At 33.5% G+C, this 22,966-nt stretch overlaps 2 protein-coding genes across 13 annotated transcripts in view; one reads left to right on the forward strand and one right to left on the reverse strand.

The window, feature by feature from the left end:
* The window catches only part of LOC124414919 (calpain-A), a 60,465-nt gene that overhangs the window by 29,489 nt on the left and 8,010 nt on the right, over window positions 1-22,966 (forward strand). For 4 of the 12 annotated variants that reach the window (XM_046896097.1, XM_046896100.1, XM_046896099.1 and 1 more), the window contains 14 exons: window positions 2,175-2,351; window positions 5,100-5,287; window positions 6,832-7,135; window positions 7,204-7,385; window positions 7,788-8,038; window positions 8,369-8,526; window positions 8,624-8,841; window positions 8,953-8,995; window positions 9,930-9,974; window positions 10,210-10,339; window positions 13,779-13,913; window positions 18,112-18,239; window positions 18,335-18,530; window positions 18,783-19,878. In XM_046896097.1, the coding sequence (XP_046752053.1) occupies window positions 2,175-2,351; window positions 5,100-5,287; window positions 6,832-7,135; window positions 7,204-7,385; window positions 7,788-8,038; window positions 8,369-8,526; window positions 8,624-8,841; window positions 8,953-8,995; window positions 9,930-9,974; window positions 10,210-10,339; window positions 13,779-13,913; window positions 18,112-18,239; window positions 18,335-18,530; window positions 18,783-18,868 (2,241 nt within the window). In that variant the 3' untranslated portion in view covers window positions 18,869-19,878. Of the gene's footprint in view, window positions 1-2,174; window positions 2,352-5,099; window positions 5,288-6,831; window positions 7,136-7,203; window positions 7,386-7,787; window positions 8,039-8,361; window positions 8,527-8,623; window positions 8,842-8,952; window positions 8,996-9,929; window positions 9,975-10,209; window positions 10,340-13,778; window positions 13,914-15,012; window positions 15,186-18,111; window positions 18,240-18,334; window positions 18,531-18,782; window positions 19,879-21,598; window positions 21,729-22,966 lie in introns of those variants that run through there. The other 8 variants (XM_046896094.1, XM_046896095.1, XM_046896093.1 and 5 more) reach the window with 7 other exon arrangements.
* LOC124414922 (probable ATP-dependent RNA helicase DHX35) overlaps window positions 20,407-22,966 on the reverse strand; it is a 44,404-nt gene continuing 41,844 nt past the window's right edge. The window contains exons 10-12 of the mRNA XM_046896108.1: window positions 22,629-22,934; window positions 22,379-22,532; window positions 20,407-21,721 (exon numbers count right to left, since the gene is read on the reverse strand). Coding sequence (XP_046752064.1) covers window positions 21,595-21,721; window positions 22,379-22,532; window positions 22,629-22,934 — 587 coding nt within the window. The 3' untranslated portion in view covers window positions 20,407-21,594. The remainder of the gene's footprint in view (window positions 21,722-22,378; window positions 22,533-22,628; window positions 22,935-22,966) is intronic.

The raw sequence follows: 22,966 nt of genomic DNA on the forward strand, positions 1-22,966 counted from the left end.
TTATACTATCAGTTATTTTTTTGTAAACATGGCTCGATTCGTATACGCGTTTTTCATGTGACAGCAGCCCGTTTATGGTCCACAAGAAGTATGTTCCGATCTGTAACTGACATCATTGGTTGGATCTAACAGAACAAGCTAATGAAATCAGCGGCCTTAGTTCACCGTTCAACGTTCAGAGGCGCTGCACGTATTTATGACGTCACGATTTGATATTTTCAAGTCACTTCAGCGGCACCTTAAAATGCGGGCAATGTGGGAATAATATTACGTGTCAAAAAAGCACACATTTTTTTGACGATTTTCGGGACATGAGTAACTTTCCTGAATTCCGCTACAAAAGAGCGATGCACTTTTGCAATTTGAACCCTTTCCGTTTGTTTGTTTAGCTAGTATAGGAAAAAAACGAATGAGTTTGCTTGGTCGGTAAAGGTAGGACTGCTACATCAGGTTAACCTCAAAAGTCGATAATGCATGTAGCACTCGGCGCTATCCGAATAAATAGTTGCCTAATCTGTTGTTTTTCTAATAAATGTAGCCTGAAGATGGCTGGTTTAGCCCAGCCGAATCTTCGAAGCTGTCAAATTCAAAACCAAAATGTCCTTGCACGACTTTAAACGCTACTAGTTATCTCTTATCGGATCACGAAATCTCAACGTATATACTTGACGTACTGGGGTCGTTTGTACCCCAGCAACAAAAGTCGTCATGGAAAACAAACTATTGAATATTTGTACTTGGACATTTTTTTCGAAGTACTTGAAACGTTGCTCTGGAAACTATGTAGGTTATATAACAAAATATCGAAACGCCAGATAGCGCCACAAACCCGATTTTTTAAATTTGGGTACTTTAAATTATCGAAGAAAAGGCGTAGGGCCGTTTGTACCGAAAAGTGTCAAACAAGAGTTGAAATCCTCTAATTTGTGAGCCTCTAGCCTGAACACCCGAGGCCTTACCGTTTACGAAAAACCCGTTGTTCAATTATTTATTTCATCACGGTTTTAAATCGATGCTTTGTCTTTGAATTTTTGGCACTTTTGTGCCAACGTGGTTTTTCACAATTTCTGGGGGTCTAAGGAGTCTCGTATCTGAATGTTGATTTCATATTCGGAAAAATCAGGCTTCTTTACACACAAAACTCATTGGGACATATTTTTTTGTACGACAGGAAATGCTAAGATCGGGAAGACAAAGGTTTAATTCGGAAACATAATAAAATTTATCAAGACGTCTCTCGCAAGGATCAAAACTGTGACCCTAAAGAGATGGCCGATAGTTTATATGGATCTGACCACGCTCAAGAATCGTGGGCAATATGTCAGCTATTGACTAAATTCTAGATGATGAATATATTATTTTAGTTACAAAAATCTTAGAAACAAAACAACTGGTACTTCGTACTATTTTTTTTTTTATAAATCTATTGCGCCGAACAATAAAAACCTTGGTGAAAAAACTTATTTTTAGCAATTTCTCACAATTTTTTTTCAGGGATTTCTCAGATATTCAACATATATTCCCGGATATTCTTTAGACAAATTTTTCACTTATTTCTGGAACAGTTCGGATTAATTATCTACATAATTCGCGAAAAAACTGACCTTCAGACTAAGTCGAGTTCGACATATAAATCGAATGAATTTTCTTCTTCTTTGAAACTCTGAATTTTCATTTTTTTTTTTTTTACCATTTCTGACAAAGTTGAGATGCAGTTTAGAATCAAATCGATTTCTAGAGAAAACATACTTTTCGGAAATTAAATTTCTACTACAGATCTAGAATAAAATGAGTTGTGGTGTTTCTGCATGTTTTCTGACGGTAAAATGTTATGAAAAACTAGAGAACAGTTGAAATTAATGATTCTGAGATCTAAAGCTTAAAAAATCTGGATCAACATATCGATAAAAGAATATTTTCAATAAGACTACAATTACAAAAAGTTTTTCAAAAATTTTCAATAAATATAAAGATTTGTTTACAAATGTACTCAAATTAATTTACTGCATAATGAATATAGAAATTAAGTGTTAATTAAGCTAAATCTAGAGAAGATTGAAAAATTTAATTCTTTTTGAAAGAAAGGAAGGATGTAAACAATTTCGTATTACTTCATAATTGTTTAGTAACTATTGTTAAAATATTGACTCATAGCTCTGTTGTGTTGTTCATAGCTCGGAGAAAGAGGATCAGGCATCAGACCACAAGGAACAGTTCAAGACTTTAACGAGCTAAGGCAGCAATGTTTATCGAATGGAACACTGTTCGAAGACCCCGAGTTTCCGGCTCAAGATAATTCCATATATTTTTCAAAGAGACCCGATCGGTACATCGAATGGAAACGTCCAATGGTAAGGATGAACAAATAACAAAGGTCAACAAAAAAAATTTTTTTTTTCAATTTCTATTTAAATAAGTAAATTTCGATCCTGTACAGAGAATAATAGCTAACATTTTCATTTATTACTTATGAAGTTTGCTTTTGTCTTTTTTACATTAATAAATACATAACACCGGACAACACAAATTTTTATTCTGGGTTCTAGATGTCAAATTTCGATTTCTTTCACGTAGCTAATAAAAGAAAAACTAGTTTTATTAGATGAAGTTTGCTTTTGTAGAAACTAGAACGATTGTTTGGATATTACGAAAAATTACCTATTTTTTCACACCTTTATTGCAAATAACAATTAAACAAACTTCAGCTTCGTATTTAAATTCTTTAATAAAAGTGATTTAAATGCGATAAAGAAGTTTGTTTAATTGTTATTTACAATGAACGTTTGAGAAAATAAGTAATTTTTCTTACCACCCGAAATATCGTTCTGGTTTCTACAAAAACAAACTTTATATCTAATAAAACTAGTTTTTCTTTTATTAGCTACATAGAAGAAATCGAAAATTGACATCTAGAATCCAGACTCAAAATTCGCGTTGACCGGTGCAATTCGATTGAGAACTACGAATGTTCGTATTGTTGAATTTAAAAAATTACAAATTGCGTGAAATAAAAAAAAAACAGAATTCTAAGACAAGTGTTATCTTTCAAATATATTTATTGATTTTATTCTAAAAAAAATGCTTATCATTTGACAATTCTTCAAATCTGTGTCTGAATTGTTATCATGACCGTTAAAATGATCCCATCATTTGCTACTTGTATGAATCTGGCATATCAAATATTAGCATCTCAAAAATAAACTGCAGTTCTTATAGCATCCTGAATAGTTCTACAGTTCTAGATAGGTTTCAACAGTAGTTCCGTTGAATTTGCTCCAAAAAAATCATTTTCGAAATATGAGATGCTAACTTCGTGTAGCATCTCACAGCATCTCAACGCAATTCGGTCGTAGACCTGCAAATCATAGATATCAGAAGACTTCTGTGGTTTCGAGCGAGATTTACGAAAGTTCTCGGTGTTTTTGATTAAAAAGAAACCTAATCACACGAGATGCTAAGTTCTCGTAACATGTCGTAGTATCTCAACAAATTGAGATAATTTGACCATTATAAACCGTAAGTATCGAATGTTCTACACCCAGAAAGCATTATACCTATATCAATAGTTCTCTAGACCGAGAAGTAGAACAAAACGCCAGCATCTCACGTTTCGGACCGGAAACATAAAAATTATAACTTATATAACATTATAAACATAAAAATGATTATTTTGTACATCTATTTCGAATTTCCGGCCCTGAAACTTGAGATGCTGACTTTTGCGAGCGGGATGCTGGTATTTCGGAGTGAGTTCTAGGTGAGTGCTATGACATTTCTGTCAAAGGTTCTGTTCGATTTGAAAATAGTTCCAGCGGGAAAAATATTTGAATAATTATTTTATACACCCATCTCGAATTTCCGCCTCTGAAACCTAAGATGCTGAGTTTTGTTCTACCTCTCGGTCTAGAGAACTATTGATATAATGCTTTCCGGGTGTAGAACATTCGATATTTACGGTGTATAAGGGTCAAATTGTATCAATTTGTTGAGATGCTACGACATGCTACGAGAACTTAGCATCTCGTGTGATTAGGTTTCTTTTTAATCAAAAACCCCAAGAACTTTCGTAAATCTCGCTCGAAACCACAGAAGTCTTCTGATATCTATGATCCGCAGGTCTACGACCGAATTGCGTTGAGATGCTGTGAGATGCTACACGAAGTTAGCATCTCATATTTCGAAAATGCTTTTTTTGGAGCAAATTCAACGGAACTACTGTTGAAACCTATCTAGAACTGTAGAACTATTCGGGATGCTATAAGAACTGCAGTTTATTTTTGAGATGCCAATATTTGATATGCCAGATTCACACAGGTTCATTTCCCGTTTGGAACTTTCGAAATGAACGAAATGAAGCAGGACGCATCCTTACTTTAACTTTGAACAGATACTAAGTTTATGAAATTTTAATATTTCCACCGTTAATCTCATGGTAAACAAGCTTATCTCATTGGTGCTAAAAACTTGTAAAAGAAAAAAAATGACGCAACAAGAATCCCAGATTACGTTGAAATGTGTGCTAGGTCAGTTATTCGAACAGTATTATCATAGATAATATTGACATTGGGAAGATTTATTTATGCAGATAATGAGCATAATGACAAACATTTCAAATTACTTTTCGAATACTTGTGATTCCGATAACACTAATTGATAATCGTGCCAGTGTCATCAGCTACTATGTAACAACATTTCTTTAACCCAAGCAGATAAGGCGAACCAGCACTATTCTCCTTATTTTTGTATTCAAGCTTCACAAAGTCCAAATTTTTTCATTTTTTAAAAAATTCATGATGAATGGAGGATGTCTGGATTAATCAAGCTTGATCAAAAACTGAAATTTTTGCTTGTATTCTCGTTTTGGATAATAAACAAAACATGGACCACTAAAACATGTAGGCCAGAATTCATCACTTCATGCTTCTCGCTAGCTTACCAAGTTATTTTTGATCCTCACGACTATCATATTTTAGTTTTCGATAAGTCTTGATGGATAGAAATTTCAGATTCGTCGTGTATCACAAGAATTTCCTACTGCATTATTTCTCCTATTTCACTAATCACAGACACATTCAGGTTATGAATTCACTCATTTTCAGGAAATTGCACAAGATCCACAATTGTTCGTGGAGGGGTTTTCACGGTTTGATGTACAACAGGGCGAGCTTGGTGATTGCTGGCTCATCGCAGCTGTTGCAAATCTTACACTGCATCCAAATTTATTCTTCCAAATTGTACCCGAAGATCAAAGCTTCGAAGACAACTATGCAGGGATATTCCATTTCAGGTATAATTCAGAAACTGACATTTTACACCATACATATTGCCACTAAAGTGTTTGTGATCGCATATTTTCATTTACTACACAAAGAATAATTCTATCAAGGTGTGTGGAAACTTTTTAAGGATGAATAGGTGACGAATCATGTCTCGATGAAAAGTTACGAAAGAAAAAAAATGTGTTTCAAAAATCTCTTGCAGTGTTATTTGTGGATGTGTGAAGTTGTCACCCCAAATTCAAAATGCACTAAAAATTATAGTAGTGTGCTACTGCTCTTCTTGAAAGGGTTCCGGAGTTCTCGACTATTTTCAAAAACGGTTTCGTTGAACTATTACTGAATCATCCATTTTAACTTTTGTCAGGGCCAACATCACAAAGTACCTCATTTCGGAAAAAATGGAGAAAGTTATTGTTTCGAATTGCTAGATATTTTTCTAAGTAAAATATCAGAAGAATGGCAGTTTCGAAAGATTTGGTTTTCCCAATTCTTACAACTAAATGAATTAATTTTTTCATCAATCTCTGGTTTTTTAAGGTCCTTCAAAATGTCTGTAAGTTTGTCAAGTTTTTTCCGAATTTATTGATAAACATATTGAAAAAAATAGCTGCTTCCCCAACATAGCCAATTTACTTTGCTAACAGTTGAAGGTTTAATGTAGTACAAAAACTTTTTAGAAACGTAAATTTGCAAACTATAATTACACATCAGTATTTACTACTCTCGTAAAGATTAAACAATTTTAGTTATTTTTTACAGGCAGCTTTTTTTTTTGTCGTAAGTTCTTCCGATAAGCTCAATATATCATCTATGATAGTATGTACTACGCCAGTTAACATAGCTAAAACAATTTTTACAAGTACACTTTTCAAGCAAATTGACAATTGATAAGATTGAAATTTGTGATATTGATCCTTAGAGTCTACAAAAATATTGTGAATACTGATCTCTTGAATAAGTGAAAATCGATCGGTGTAAGTACAGATGTTCGCCAAAAATTATATTTTCGCTTCATAAGTATATTGCAATGTAAGACTTTTTGAATTTGTTCCAGACAATTTGTAGGGATCTGGTTATTTATAGTAAAATGAAGCAAATTACATTATAATCAGATGAAAAATACCAGAGTTTCATCATTTTGATCGTTCTAATTTTAAAATCTTTTCTTTGATTAATTGTTAATATCTCAGCTTGTGTTATTCGAATTTGCTCAGAAGCATTCTTGTTACATAAAAAAGATTTCACTTTTTTCGGGTTCACCATCATTGAAACAAATAACACTGGCGGAGGTTTTTTCAGCGTCTCAGTTTTCATTTTTCTAACTTTCGATTTAGACGGTACGGTCCATTCACCGTAAGAGGATACTATATTAAGTTTTCGCCGATAGAGTAAAATATCGCTTATTTTCACTATTCTTAGAGCCTACATTCACATGCAATGCCAAACGAAAGGGTCCAAAATTTTTTTTTTTTTTTATGCGAGTCTATGACCAATGAATGTATTTCTGCAATTAGTAGTAATTTTGACTGATTCAATCGCTTTATACACTTAGATTTTGGCAGTACGGAAGATGGGTGGATGTAGTCATAGATGATCGCCTGCCGACTAGTCAAGGGAAATTGATGTTCTTACATTCAGCTGAAAATAACGAGTTTTGGAGTGCATTGCTTGAGAAAGCGTATGCGAAGCTTCATGGTTCATATGAAGCTTTAAAGGGAGGAACGACATGTGAAGCTATGGAAGACTTTACCGGAGGTGTAACCGAGTTGTACGAAATGAATGAAACACCACCAAACTTGTTCAGTATTCTACTCAAGGCTTACGAAAGAAACTCATTAATGGGTTGTTCACTGGAGGTAATTTGACAAAACCAAAATCCTAATCTTGTGAAGATGATCTAAAAATTCCCACACAAAACTTTTAGCCTGATCCAAACGTATTGGAAGCTGAAACACCAGAAGGTTTAATCAGAGGGCATGCCTATAGTATTACACGAGTCAAGTATGTTGATATTATGACGCCAAATCAAGTAGGAAAAATTCCTTTGTTGCGATTGAGAAACCCATGGGGTAACGAGGCTGAATGGAACGGACCTTGGAGCGATCAGTGAGTATATTTCATGCAAAAAAACCCTGACGTGTAGATAAAAAAAATAATCTAAAAGTTTTCACAAAGGTAGGAATAACATCATCTAAAATGGGCTGTAAAACTTGTGCATATTTGTATATTTTTTTACGCATTGTGTCTTATTCAAAATTCATCGAAAATGTACAAATATCTGGCTTGTCACACTTCAATTTAGGATGAGCATATGTTCATATTTTTGTTTAATTTCAGACTGTATTTTTTACGAAAGTTATTCGGCAGTAATTACACTGCAAGTGCATTGTGTTATTGTCATGATAAACAATAAGTAATATCTACCTCATCGTAAGAATGTCATAGTTTTTATGTTTATAACGTTGCCGAGAAATGTGATTAACATAATTAGATTTATGCGTCCTGCAGATCACCTGAATGGAGGTTTATTCCTGATCACGAAAAAGAAGAACTAGGATTAACGTTCGACGTAGATGGTGAATTTTGGATGTCTTTACAAGATTTCAAACACCACTTCACAAGGCTTGAGATCTGTAACTTGAATCCGGACTCTTTAACAGACAGCGATCTCGGCGCTGGTAAAAAAAAATGGGAAATGAGCGTATTTGAAGGGGAATGGGTACGCGGAGTGACAGCTGGTGGATGCCGTAACTTTTTAGGTACCTAATTATTATAAAATTATTACTATGATTTAAAAACTGTACGCAAAACATCATGAAGCTAAAGCTAGCAGCCAGATTTAGCAGCCAAACATGTTAAAAATAGAAAAATGCAGTTCGGTTTTATACTGATAATTCTATAAAAGCATTGGAAGTTCAAGGTATTTCACAAAATATTGATTTTTAGTCTACGCTACCTTGTTCGGATGAACATTAGAACGTTTGGTCACTAATTCTGGTTGCACGCTTCAACCTCATCAAAAGATCGTTAAGCTTCAGAAGCTGATGATGGATGGCATTCGATAAAACTAATGTCATAAATATTTTTAGAAACCTTCTGGCACAATCCGCAGTACCGTATAACATTAGAATACCCAGATGAAGATGATGACAAATGCACGGTTATCGTAGCCTTGATGCAGAAAAATCGTAGGGCACAACGACAGATGGGTGCTGATTGCCTGACAATTGGGTTTGCCATGTATCGTGTAAGTTTTTTATTGATGATTTTTGAAAAATTTGAGAAAAGTAGTTTACATACAGTTGAATGAATGTAAGTAATGACTTTTCAATCCGTTTTTTCAGCTGGAAGATCCCGACAGATTACCAAAGCCGTTAGATGTTAATTTTTTCAAATTCAACGCCTCAGTAGCTCGATCTCCATCATTCATTAACCTTCGTGAAGTTAGCTGCCGCTTCAAATTGCCGCCTGGTGTATATTGCATTGTTCCCAGTACTTTTGATCCTCACGAAGAAGGCGAATTCTTATTGAGAGTATTTTCTGAAAATCAGAACAACATGGAGTGAGTTTTGAAAACACAGTCAAAGATAAAATTGACAAATTTTTCTGAAAATTACGACCAATAAAACATCAAAGATGATGCTGATTTTATAATTCTGAATTTTTATTACAGGGAAAATGATGAACAAGTTGGTATCGGCGAGGTTGATGATAGGGTATGTGATATAGAGTATATTTTTTTTTTTACAATAAAATAACACCAAAGGTGTACAGATTATCTAAGAACATGCATGGAATAAGCGCAAAAAAATTAACTTGAGTTGTTTGACCATTAATATTTGGTTTTTAATATTTGTTGATAATGCCAACTAATTTATGAAAAAGTCACTTTTAATTTTTTTTAACATTCACTTAATATCCTCCGACAGAATATCGGTCGGACGAGATTGTACATTAATTATCAATTTTCTAAAGTATCAAGAACATTGCTAACAGATAACAGTCAAATTTCCTGTTCCAAAGTATAAACCTTACCGGTATGCAGTAGACTTCACAAATCATATGTGAATACTGCTATGTAGTACAACACAGCCAACGCAAATCACCGACAGACTCAGCATGTTTTGTGGAAGAAATAGTAGTACTAACAATCACAAAAATATGTATCTGACGAAGGCTGGTAGAACCTCATTTTCCTCTCTTTCCGTAGGTTTTAAAAAAATATGAATTTTTCTTACCTCGAAAATATTAGTCGTTTCATGAACTATCTAGGGTATTTCGCTTTCACAATGGAAAGAAAAAGGTTCAATAAAATTTAACATTTTTTGACTGTTCTTACCACATGTTATTCTAATCAGCATAAAACGTTAGAGAATATTTCCTTATTACACTCGCTTTTAGCTCGAATGACTACAACATTCCAATGGAAATCTTCAGTTAAGGTCACGTAGAACTTCTACCTTTACCGACCGGGAAAAACTCACCCCTTATCTTCCTATATTAAATATATGATTTTCAAGGGAAAAACCTTTATTTCTCAGTTCTACCAGCCTGTCGGCATTGTCAACATTATAATTGTGTGGGAACTACATGGTATACAGTCACTAATCACTAATCACATGTTGCACGATTGTGTCGCTTGGCTTTTAGGTGAATAACCATGGTAAAGAAAGGCCAGATGGGCAAGAAGATACAGTAAGTATTATTATTGAATAGAAATTAATATCAGAGAAAGATTATTACACGGTGATCGACTAAAGTATTTGTCGATATTTGTTAAATTTATAGTTTGCACAAAGCACAAAGCACGAGAATGAGTATAACATAATTGAAATGTACAGCTGTAACTAAAACTGACATATAGTATAAATGTATATTTTGGTCGAGTTATACTTTACACTCAAGACAATTGTGATGATTTTTTATTCAGGTAAGAGATCAGCCTGAGCCTGATAGAAACGAGGAAAAAGTACGAGAGTTCTTCAGAAAACTTGCCGGTGATGATATGGAGGTTGATTGGATGGAATTGAAAGAAATCTTGGACTTTGCTATGCGAAAAGGTTTGTATCATATTTAATCTTTATGAACAAAAATATTAAATGTATGCTTGTTGGCGAATATTAATCTCGTTGAAAGGTACGATGGACTGTCATTGTACATACATTATATGTTTAACCACTATACATTAGCACTGAAAACCTTGTAAAACTTCAAAGTACAAATCCCATGAAGCGCTGGTTATATAATTGATTTTTTTACAATTGATACACATCTGTGTTAGATTTGAACACAGTATTATATTTACTAGAGGTGATCAATTGAAAAATTCATTGAAAATTCTTGTCTTCAAATAATATTCGAATTATTCTACAGTTACACTGCAAAACAAATAAATCCATCCAGTGAATGTTAAATTGTTCACACTTGGATGTTTTTGATTAATCGCAAACTACTTGAACATGTTGCATGAATTCTTCACAACAATTTATCAATACATTATTTACAGCTACGTTATCATTTCATGTCCATATTTCCATTCTTTTGCTTATGCATGTACATGCCACTATAATGCAGCCTTCTAACTTTACTTATTTTATATACGTGGCTCGTTATGTTCGTGAATGATTTGCTCTATTCTCTCGATACAAACTATTCAATGCATGTTTTAAAGGTAGATGAGAACACTGATCAGAATAACCGAAAATAAATAACTTTTTTCTCACGTGTCCACATACTGTAGTACGGGGAATTATAAATTATCGATTCAGAGCCATGTATGTAATAATTATGATATATGCATAAATACATTTCGATTAATTAATTGTTCATTGCATTTGGGTTCGATTGAATCTGTTAAATTATTAATTCATACGCGGAATTTATTTGCTTTAAAAAAATAATTGGAAATTTCATAGGTTTGATTAATATTTTCCTGTGTCTTGAGAATTAACGTGCGTTGCGTTTCATACGTTATCAGGCACACGGGTCTTGCTGTAGTCAATAGAGAAGGAAAATTTTCTTTAATAAGCGTGATGTTATTTGAAAGAAACGTATTCCGCCTTTAACTTAGGATATTTTTGCTTGTTCGATCTTTCTTCCACCTAGGTTCGCTGCATCGGATTGGTTTTTATTTGGGCTGTGCAATTGATCGATTAATCGTATTTTTGATTCATGGGTCCTTTCAAATAATGTTTTTTTTTAATATTTTTTATTTATTTATTTTTTTTCTGTTAATCGATTGATCAACTTTTACGATTAATTGTGTTATCCAGTAATCCATCAATCGATTAATTGGATAAACATTCAATCAAACTGTACGACCAATCGATTATTTGAAAAAATAATTAATTTAAGCTCACAATTAGTTGATTATTTGCACAGATTCATTTTTTATTATCTTTCTCAGATTTCTGTAAGTCAAATCAAAGTTCAACCACATTCTTCACTTCATTTACTGGCGGGTTGTGGGAAAACTTTATGGTAATTTGCATTGGTATCTAGTAACTAAGTACAAATTACCACTCAGTTTTTCGGTCACATTCTTCTTTAAAAATTAATGGAATACATGGATTGTATGCGTAGTCATACTGTACGGGGTATTTTAAAAAATTGCCATTCCATTGTTTTGACTTCTTACCTCTCAGGTGTGTTCCTTTCAGTCTGATAATGATTTTTTTAAATCAACTAAACATTTTTAACAGGAGTACAAATTGAATTAGTCCTCAAGTTTTACTAAAATTCTGCCATGGCAAAAATTATTAGGAACAACGTCAAGATCTTGTCTTTTACCCTCTTTGAAATTTTTCTTCAAAATTTATTAAAGAAATTCCGCCTTACTTATAAACCACAAGTTAGGAGATTTGAGTGCTTTCATTGTCTTAGCGTTCTTGAGACATTTTAACAATAATCTGTATGCAAAATTTATCGAGAAATTTGTAAAAGATGAACAAGCTTGATATTACTCAGAATCAAATTTTTAAGAAGATGTCTGAAAATGATTCAGAAAACATAGAAAATCTCAAGTTCTTTGATGATTCGATTCAAATTCATTGTGATCTATCAATGGCTGACCAAACCATTGTACTTGAGGATTGGGTTCGAAAGCTGTGTATCTCAGAATTTAGTGTAAACACATTGCAACGTCTCAAAATTTGGTTCAAGAACATCGTACCTCGGTAGATGATTAAAAGAACATCGTGTATCCAAATTGGGATCAACATCGTACCTGAAGTTCAAATTATACTCACATAATTTTCTGAAGCTGTGCCTCATGGTTGTTCAAACAATATATGATGCAAGTAAACGTATGAATTGTCTTTAAGATTTAAGATTTTTTCACCAAATCAATTCACTTTTATGGAATAATTACCGTAATTATCATCCGAAATATTTCATTCCTTATTTTTTAACTAAACTAATCAAACTTAATTCATAAAGATTATTGAATATTGTTTTTAAATTGTTTTTTATTAAATTGACCTATCCAGTAGTGACCTAGTGTTAAAAAATGTCGCGAATGAAAACTTAACGCAGGATATGTTGTTTGCACACATATCACATGGTTGATGCACGTGTGAAAAATTTGAAACAAGTCGATAAATTTTGTAAATAGTGTGAAGAATTTCATCTCTTCCGAACAAATTAGTTTGTTTTTATTGAAACTGAGTGCATATTTTTTTCTGACATTTCTTTTTCATATTTGCAGCTATACTAATTTTCTAGTATTGACGGTTTTCAGTTGATCAACGCATATTAATTTGATTGCAACTTTTGATACTAAAATCAAATCGTCAATGTTACTCGTATTGTCAGTCTTGAGCTGTAATTTTTCGAATAAAAAAGGCCATACAAAATGACAACACGGTTGTGACAACAAATTTGTTTGTGCTCCTACATAGAAAAAGAAAATTTTTCCAATACTTGCTTGGAAAATGTTTAATTTCGTAGAGTATGATGTAAATTTTTTTGAAGACGTATCTAATAATTCTCAACTTGAGAAAAAATAATATTGCCACACTGTGACCATTTCTTCTTTTTATTCTGAAAACTGCAGAATTGTTGTAAAAGGATGGGTATTAGAGGGTGACCTATTTCTCGATGTTCGAGATAATGTTATTCATACAAAATCGCGGTTATTGAGCAGTATGCTTCTTGAAAAAACATCGGAAAAATCTTATTAGACGACTGGATTACCTGGGAAAGTGAGCGAATATTCAGACTCGAATCAGAATACAAACCCTGCATCGATATTCTGCATACAGTACAAATTTGTAGACTTAAAATACCTCTCTACATTATGATACTATAAATACAGTAGTTCTGGGATTCTCTCGTTACACTTAATACACAGACAAATAAAAACACCTTCACTATCTAGAGAAAAAAAGTACACAAATAACGCAAATGTTGTCAGAATTGATATTTGCCAGTGCGGTGGACATTAATCCAAATGTATATATGTTAATAGTCTAGCTAACTCGTAGTGTGTGTTACGCATAGAGCTACCATCATCTGCTCGACGTAGCGAAGCTCGAGCCCCAGAAATCACCCCAGGAGAAGGGTCCATTGTCGACACGCTCATCTCGTTACTCTGTGGTCTTGTTTGTAATAACGAGCAATACAATAAACCTGTAGGTAAGGCATTCTGCAAGCTACCACCTAACAGTATAGACAAGAAGTGATGAAAATGTAACGTCAAGTTGGACGGTGAAATAAGAATTTCCACAAAAAAATTTTACTCTAGGCGCCCCCGATAAAAATAATTTCTACAATATTCTATAGAAATACGGAATAATAGGAAATCGTAGAAACTGGTTGTTTTTTTTAGATTTCATTTATAGAAAAGCATCAAATAGTACAATTTGAAAAATGAAACTAAAAAAATGAAATGAAACTCCACGAATTCTCATAAGAGTACGAATTACTGTGAAAAATGATAATGATCGATAATTTTCTGCTACGAAAATAAAAAAACTGTACCGGCCATTATAATGAAAATAAAATTCTGTTCTTGCAGAATATTAAGGTTCCCATCGAAATCTATGGGTTGGAATAAGAATTGGAAATTTTTTGGAGAATATTAAGGTTCCCATCGAAATCTATGGGTTGGAATAAGAATTGGAAATTTTTGCAATGAGAAAATCTGAAACTCGAAGACGAAAAAACTGTTTTTCATAGAATTTCCAATAGAAGATAGAAATTGTGATATACTAGTTTCTAAACTTATTACAGGCAACTTAAGTACCTAACAGAATTTGGGTTAAGTAAGAATTCTACGATATTCTATCACAAATTATATGCATTTCAACAATTAATACTTGAAAAATGGTTGCAAAAATGCAATCCATTCTACAATTCCCTTATATAAAGAACAACAAAAAAACCACCAAAATCTACGAAAAATTCTATTCAAATACTACGGTTGTGTTCCCAATATTAGAAGTATTTTAGATCCTACAGATCTTTGTACAAAATCATGGGAATTTTTTTTATCAGGGATGAAAAGTAGGATCAAGAATCATCATTCGAACGTAGTTTTTTATTTTATTCAGAGGCAAATTTTACTTATATAATATATTCTGCAATCCGAACGAGTTATCCTTACTTACCTCACGGTATTTGACCTTCTACAGAGACTTGCAAGTTTCTATTCAAAAGTCTGATTGCATGGACACACTATTTCCCTTTCTGTATGCGAACATTTACTGGTCCTGTCCATGGGTGCAAAAATCAGTGAATCGACCGTTGCTGGCAATGCTGCGAAGGTGATTGTGTCTCAACATGCTATGCTTCTCCTCTCAAGTTTTTTTCGCACTAGAGTAATTTTCCCTGCGTAACACTCTGGTGGCGTTTCACGTTTCCTCTTTGTATGTTTGATATGTTTACAATAGGTGAAGGTATGGATAATAATTTTTTGTAACACCTGCATGCAAAGTGTCATTTTCGAGGGTCGTGTAGCGTGCGTGAAGTGCCTTATTCCTGAATAATAGAGTTGGCGCATGCGCGCATTCGATATGCTCTATTTCCCGGTGCGAAAGATTCGTAGCGCATGCGCACATTCGATATGCTCTATTTCCCGGTGCCGCGTATTCTTGTCACCAACAACACGGTCGACGGCAGCCTCGCGCGGCACTCTATACAATTCGACGTTGGTTTGCCTCTCAAATAACACTTTCCTACGCATGTGTTACAAAAAATAGCGTGTGTAGCTAGTGCGTGAAGGCGATACCTACCTCGTGTGATTGCAGCACTGCTGCAAACTTCACACTCGTCGGATATCGCCTGTTTCACGCACTAGCTACACAACATACTATAGCCTCCCTCCCTTCATGCCATTTCCAAACGTTATTCTATCACTCAACGGAACATTTGAACATGGAATACTGAGAAATACAGACTTTGCATTACTTATACTTATTGTATATTACATGCACACTATATATATGTTGCTCACTGATATCTATTGCATCATGTTATAATATAAGGAAGTCTTATGATTTTTTTAAATTGTTTAATCACATTACCAAATTCTCATTGTATTGAGAAACTAACTATTTCGACAAATTTAATTATGTACGTGTACATATAACCTTACTAATCATGGCAACATTGTTGATTGTACAATATTTCACTGATATGAGTGTCAGGATGTCATACATTCTTGTTATTACATTCCGTGTTTATAACATTCCAATTCATATTTTCAGATGTACAATACATAATATGGTCGTGCTTATCGCAATGTGAGAAATGTATGAATTTTAAACAAAAGCCTACTTCAATAACATTTCATTTCACAAGTTTTGCCTTTGATTTCCCATTGTACAAAATTTTCATCAGGTTCTGTAACAGGTGATCAAGAGAAAGGGTCTTAAATAGATTCGAAAATATTGGTCACAATAAAACCAGAGGACAAATTTTTTTCGTTTTTTGACCTACAAAAAGGCATCATTTTTTTTCCTGTAATTTTTACCAACCACAGCTTTCCCTGCTGTACCAGCCTATTAGCAGATTGACGTTGTTCTCTCGTTGAACAAAGTATATGTATCTATTTATGGGGGTATCTATTAGGGTGGTCCTTAAAAAGGTCATTTTTGAATTTCAACCGACTGATCCCCTAAATCGGCTCGAATTGAACAAAAAATAATTCCTTTTTTTTTTCATGTTTTACAAAATTCAAATTGGCGGATCCAATATGGTGAACCAAAATCTCAAAAGTCACTTCATGTTACCATATTGGATCCACCATTTTGAATTATCCAACTTCGAATCCAGATTCGTAATCAACGTCCCAAGAAACCCCCCTAGACTTAACTTTATCGAAATCCGTTCGGTGAATTTAATGTGTCCCTGGAAGGGTTAAATGGGGAAATCCAGCCTAAAAAATCTGAAAAAATTAGGGAATTATTTTTGAATTATTCGGAACTGATTTAGCAGCTGAGCCAGTCGAAATTCGAAAACGACCTTTTCTAGGACCACCCTAGGTACACATTATACGAATAGATGGATGGAGAAGAGAGTGAATTTTGAGAATTCATAGCTGGACAACCAATTATTCAATTTTATTGGGGTTTATTTTATTCAATGTATGTAGGGGTTTATTTCCCCCTTTTTTTTATTACCATCTATTAATAGGTAGCATTGTTATCGATAATAACATTCACCACTTCGTTCGATGAAATGTTTTGCGGCATCCACGTTATCTCAAGAACAGCACCACCGATTTTCTTCAAATTTGGAGAAAGCTTAATGTTGTATAATTTACAGTCTTTCTCATGATCGCGCTTTTTTTTATTGTGATATTTTCTATAAGTTAAATTAAAAGTTAGGAAGTTTTGGCAGAAAGTCGAATTTCAACGTTTAATAATCGCCATTTTGTTAAAAAAAATGTTCGATCGTGGCAAGGAGAATAAACTATTGAAGAATGTGCTGTCTCCGAATTTGAAGTAAAACAGTTGAACTGTTTTTGAGCTACCATAGGCACCACAGAACATGTCTCTGAGCAAAATGGTCGACATTATAGTCAATGACAATGCTTCCTATTAATTGATTCTAATGAAAAAAAGAAATATGTATATATATAAAACTTCAATTGAACTGAATAACTGCTTGTCGAGATATAAATTTCCAGAATATACCCAGTTTTCAGATGTCAATTCCTACTACATGTACGTTCTTTCAAATATTTTCCGGAGAACCAGAATAAAAGATATTAATTTTCAAAGATCATCTCACAAGGGAAATTATCATTCTTTCTTGTCAAGTCGAACATTTTCTGAATTTCATGATACGAGGCTCATAACTCTGAATTACTTTTTGCCAGTGAGCTGGCAGCAAAAATTTTGAGCGTCATGAATACTAAAATTTCTTATTAAACTGGAGTTCTCCCTATTTACTAATGCTTAGTCTGGAACATGTAACATGTATGTACAAAGATGCTAATAAAAACAGGTAGTATCTATAGTAATAGATAATTAGCAATCATATTTGTGCTTCACAATTCATCAACCAAGCAGCAGTTTGTTGACAACATGATCATGTAGTAACAAATTGATACTCATTGAGAAAGATGTATGTCACTCATAATATGTATTCTACAATTTTCCATTTTTATAGGCTTGCTTAATTAACCGACCTATATAATCAGCTATACCGCATATAAAAACTTTGACAGCTAATTAATCTGATATTAATTATATTTTACAGTCAGCCCCGAAAATTATATTTGTAAAAACAAAAAATAGTACTGTCAGCTACATTATGAATCCAGTAATTCATTCCATAATGATATTATATAATGTGCTAATATGTGTTGGACTATATCTTATTTCAGAACTGCAAAACGAAGGTTTTAGTAAAGATATATGCCGCAGTATGGTGGCCATGCTGGATACAGATCGTTCTGGTAAACTAGGATTTGAAGAGTTTAAATCACTTTGGAATGACATTAGAAACTGGAGGGTGAGTATAGGTGTTTTCTAATTGTTTGATCATAATTTGCCTAGCTAATTCAAAGGTACAATTCATGATAAATGTAACCAAATTCTTCTCTTCAGGCTGTCTTCAGATTATACGATAGAGATGGTTCCGGATACTTAAGCGCGTTCGAGCTTAGACAAGCTTTAAACAGCGCTGGCTATCGCATGAATAATCATGTCTTGAACATACTTGTACATCGTTATGGAACGAAGGATGGAATGATCGCATTTGACGACTATATCATGTGCGCTGTACGTCTAAAGACGATGATTGGTGAGTCAGAATGGTAAAATAAAGAGAACACAAAAGGTTTACAAAAACATGAGACAGCTTCGTGTTCAGTTCGAAACTGGAATTTATATAGTTTTAGACATGACTTCGAGAGTATACTTAATACAAAATAAGGGTCGGTAGTTTGATTAGTCAAACAACAATATTCTTCATTACTAACAACTAACAATCGACACTCGATTCTTTGATAACAACAAATATTCATAATATTTCATGATTAACTCACGCTTGTAGATATATTCAGAGAACGCGATCCAGATAAGACAAACACTGCTACTTTTACAATGGAAGAATGGGTTGAGAAGACATTGTATTCGTAATCCATAGCAAAAAAGAGTCAAACAGAAAGCACAAACTCAGGAACAAATTGTCGACCAGATGTTGGTCGACGTGAAACTTTGAAGTACCACATTTTCGAAATCCTGGAAGCTAAATAAAATTGAAGCTCTCATTTCTTCAAAACTCCGAACTCCTTTTCTCGTAACTGTTAAGCTTTATTGATCATCTCTTTCATTGTAACTAATAACTCACTATCGCTAAATATTTGTTTGTAAGCTTATGCGTTTCAGATTTACTCGATCAATTCATAAATGTATAAATAATTTTTCAAGTACATGTATATCCATTTGTGTTGAGTCAATTCAAGTGTTCGAGCTAACTGAGCTTACCAACGTAATATTTAGAATCAGATTCATCGAGAGAACGTTATTAATATTGTACTCACATCTTTATTTTCTGGGCAAAATATTTTTTTTCGAATTCATCAATTATTGCATGATAAACTCCTACATGTGTAGAAAGAAAACATCGAAGTTCGTAGAAGTTGGTTCAATTTGCAGGAGAAACAGTGGTGTCAAACAGAAACAGCTTTAATTTATGTTGGTTATATGTAGGGATCCTGATACTTTGAAAAGGTTGGTTGGGAAAAAATCGTTACTTTGCATTCATTTTATCATAACATAGTCATACATTAAGTAATTATAAAATCTTTATATTCGCAAGCTATGGACCCCTCTTTAAAAATACAAAAATCAGAAAATCCTAATTACAAGAATTATGAAGAAAATGTTCATTGAAGCTTTATTTCAAATCGCTTCTGAATAGTTTATGATTTAATGCCTAGTAGATCTGGTCGAATATAATAATTCAATAAATACTCTTTAGTAGTATCTTGTAATGAAATTAATAAAAAGTATCGATTTTTGGCCGACCCACCTCTTTAAATAAGGCATAGGCAGCAGGACCAGGATAGCTATCTAAATTATAATTAGTGCGTTGGTTTCATGGTGCAAAGTAGATAGTTGTTGTTTATAAGAATCTTTTATAGATATCAAAATGTACAAAAATATGGTCAGTGAGTGAGTGGAATTCGGTTTGACAAAATACAATTTTGAAATTCCACTCGTGTGCTGTGTGTCTGCAAAATGGCAGTTACGTCGTAAGTCAGTGCACTGAATTCAATTCGCGTATATAAATATATATATTCACTTACCTGTATCCCTAACCATTTTCTACCACGGATGCCAAATATATATATATATATATGTACTATGTTTTGCACACTTGCGTATTATTCCTGTTAGCTTGATGCCAAAAAATGCCTTAGAAAGTAATCCCGTTATCTTTGCCAGTGGTGTCTCGAGCAGCGAAAAGTCATAAACCAGATCCTTATTATGCTTGAATATATGTTGTTCATTCAACTTTTTACTCCCAATATCTGATCAAGACTGAGACGTGGTTTAAGTTGATACAGGTAATCTCAATAGCCAGAAGAGTATTGGAAATCTACTCGATTTAGGCAACGTGATATATTGCAATCCATGCAGAACTGTACGATGAATTAGTTTTGATTCGATAACGGGAGTGGAAGGCACCGATAAACGCTACTGTGTCCAATATGTAGCATCAGAATAATATTTTCTTTGAAATATACCGTATATTTACATATACATTGTTTACTTTATGATAAATATTTACATTACATAGAATTGTTTTTAAGAATTGGAGATAATAAATAAATGTCACTACATTGATGATATTTACAATTGACAGAATGACAGAAGAAAAGTAATAGCATTACATACCTCGATGAAAATTATTATAATACAGATCGTAGAAACTAATTGTGAGATGTAACAGCTATTTGTCTCACACATTAAAAGAGACAGTCAAGTTCTAGATTTTGAGTACAAAATTGTATGCTGTATACTTTAAAAAGTTTGTTTTTTTCCGTGAAATGATTTTCGCAATTGTTAATATTGCATCAACTATTTTAATTTATTCCTTTTGTTTTTTTTAATTATGAATTCTAACTCTACAGATGGCACTGGAAATCTGAAAATTTTAATATTTTGTAAAAAATTTCGAGGCTTTATAACATTTACGTGAATTTAACCACAAAGTTTCATCAGTTAGTCATCTGTCCCTGAAACTTACCGACATGCAAAACTGCAAAAATATCATGCGTAATAGTCCATTCATTCAAACCATACACATTTATAAATATTTCAACTTAAATATTTTTATATTCCTTAGGAAACTTATGTATTCTTCTTATACCTATTAAATTTACGCACCTTGCACCAATCCACTGAAGAGTCTAATTTATTTTTACATATATTCCCGTCTGTTTGTCAACAGTTTTTGGTTGGATATAATTAATGTTTCTAATTTTCTTCCCATCCTGCTATTTCATACTCCATTAAATTCCATAAAATTATCGTATTTTATATTTAAAACGTTGCAAAACTTCAAAACTTTTCAGTCCCTGAAATCAATTCACTTATCACTTAGAGAACTTTTTAATATGCAGCATCAGAAGAAGCCGGTTCAGTTTAAGTATTGACCACGGCGACAGAAAAATAAATACACTCAGTTTACACAAAGTACCAATTTATTAGTTACCAAAATTCATATCTATTTTTTTTCTCACTTTCATTGATGGAAAAAATTGAAAATTCTCTCATGCTTTTAGTGGCTGTAAATTCTTCCATCGTTTATGATGGGTTTCAAAACAGCGATCCATTCATTTTCATCCGTTATGGGTCTAGAAAGGATCGATGGCACGCCTTTCGTAGAAATGAGGCGCTAATTCTTCCAGCCATTCTGGTTTTACAACTGTCAATTCACGCATATACGTTTTGCTGGTGTGCAAAATTTCGCAAAAGATGAGCCTGGAATAATAATGAATTTAATTACTATCAACTTACAATATCCCATGGCGCAACAGAGATTGATTTTATTTTCAAAGTGTTCAATCGAATTAAAATCGTATTGGAACATTTGACGCAATTCACATAAAGTTTTCACTCTGGTTTAAAAAATTAATGATGGTGTTCTATACTAGTTTCTTTTCAAATTCAAAAACATTAGTGGTTTTACGGAGTGTCCGTGTTTTGGAATTAGGGAATTTTTTTCCTCAGAAAAAATTGAAATTCTCAGGAATTTCAGACAAATATTCATTGGTTTAAATCACTTGGAATAACCAAAAAAGTGTTTTCTAATCGACAATGAGCTATCTCCAAGAGATATTAAAAAATTTGAATCAACAAAGGAATATTTAACTGCTTAGCATTACTCTGATAAGCATCGCCAACACACCTGGACAATTTTTTAAATTGCCTGATGATATTTGAAATTCGTGAGAATTTCGACTACACATTTTAGCAAATGACTTGTAAATTCACGGATTGAAACCAGAAATGCTTGATAAAATTTTTTGCTGTATCATCCCCATATTTTTACACCTAGACTTTCGTCCGGGAGGCAAAATTTTCTCATTTTTTTTCTATCTTTCTCTGAAACTCGTGTTCTTAAGTATCCATACTAACCATTGAGGTTGTCGAACAGTGTATAGACAGCTGTTGGGGTGAATGTGAAGTTCCCTGCTACCTCGAACGGTCCTATACACCCCAGTGTAATGAAGATAAGCAGTGTTGGGGAAAAGGCCGGCAGTAATGCACCTGAGAACCTTTTCGGTGTCACCTGATGGATGGAAGTGGAATTTCGTAAATAACTCTTTGTTAAGCTCTCGGTCATGAAAGGGCTTCGATTTAATCACACTTTGACGAAATTGCTTACCTTGACAAGAGATAAGTGGAATATTCAACTTTTTAAGCATTTTACACATCTGGGTACGAATTTCTGTGACCCTTCGTAGCGATTTGTGATTGAGAAAATTCTGATGACACCAGCTTGTTACTTTCTGGGACTCATAGGCCGTATAGACATTTAACAACGTGATCAGGTCCCCTTCTTCCGCTTCAAATTTCCGACGTGCAACTCGTGCTTTCAAAGCTGCTTGACCCCCTCCGGGTATCGTAAATACATTTTGAACCTGAAGCATAGCTAGGATGATTGTTATCTCTGCCGAGCATCCCATAGTACCTGTAGGTAATTTTTGCATTAACAACAATTCA

This window comes from Diprion similis, chromosome 14 (assembly GCF_021155765.1).
Source record: "Diprion similis isolate iyDipSimi1 chromosome 14, iyDipSimi1.1, whole genome shotgun sequence".
NCBI classification, from domain to species: Eukaryota; Metazoa; Arthropoda; class Insecta; order Hymenoptera; family Diprionidae; genus Diprion; species Diprion similis.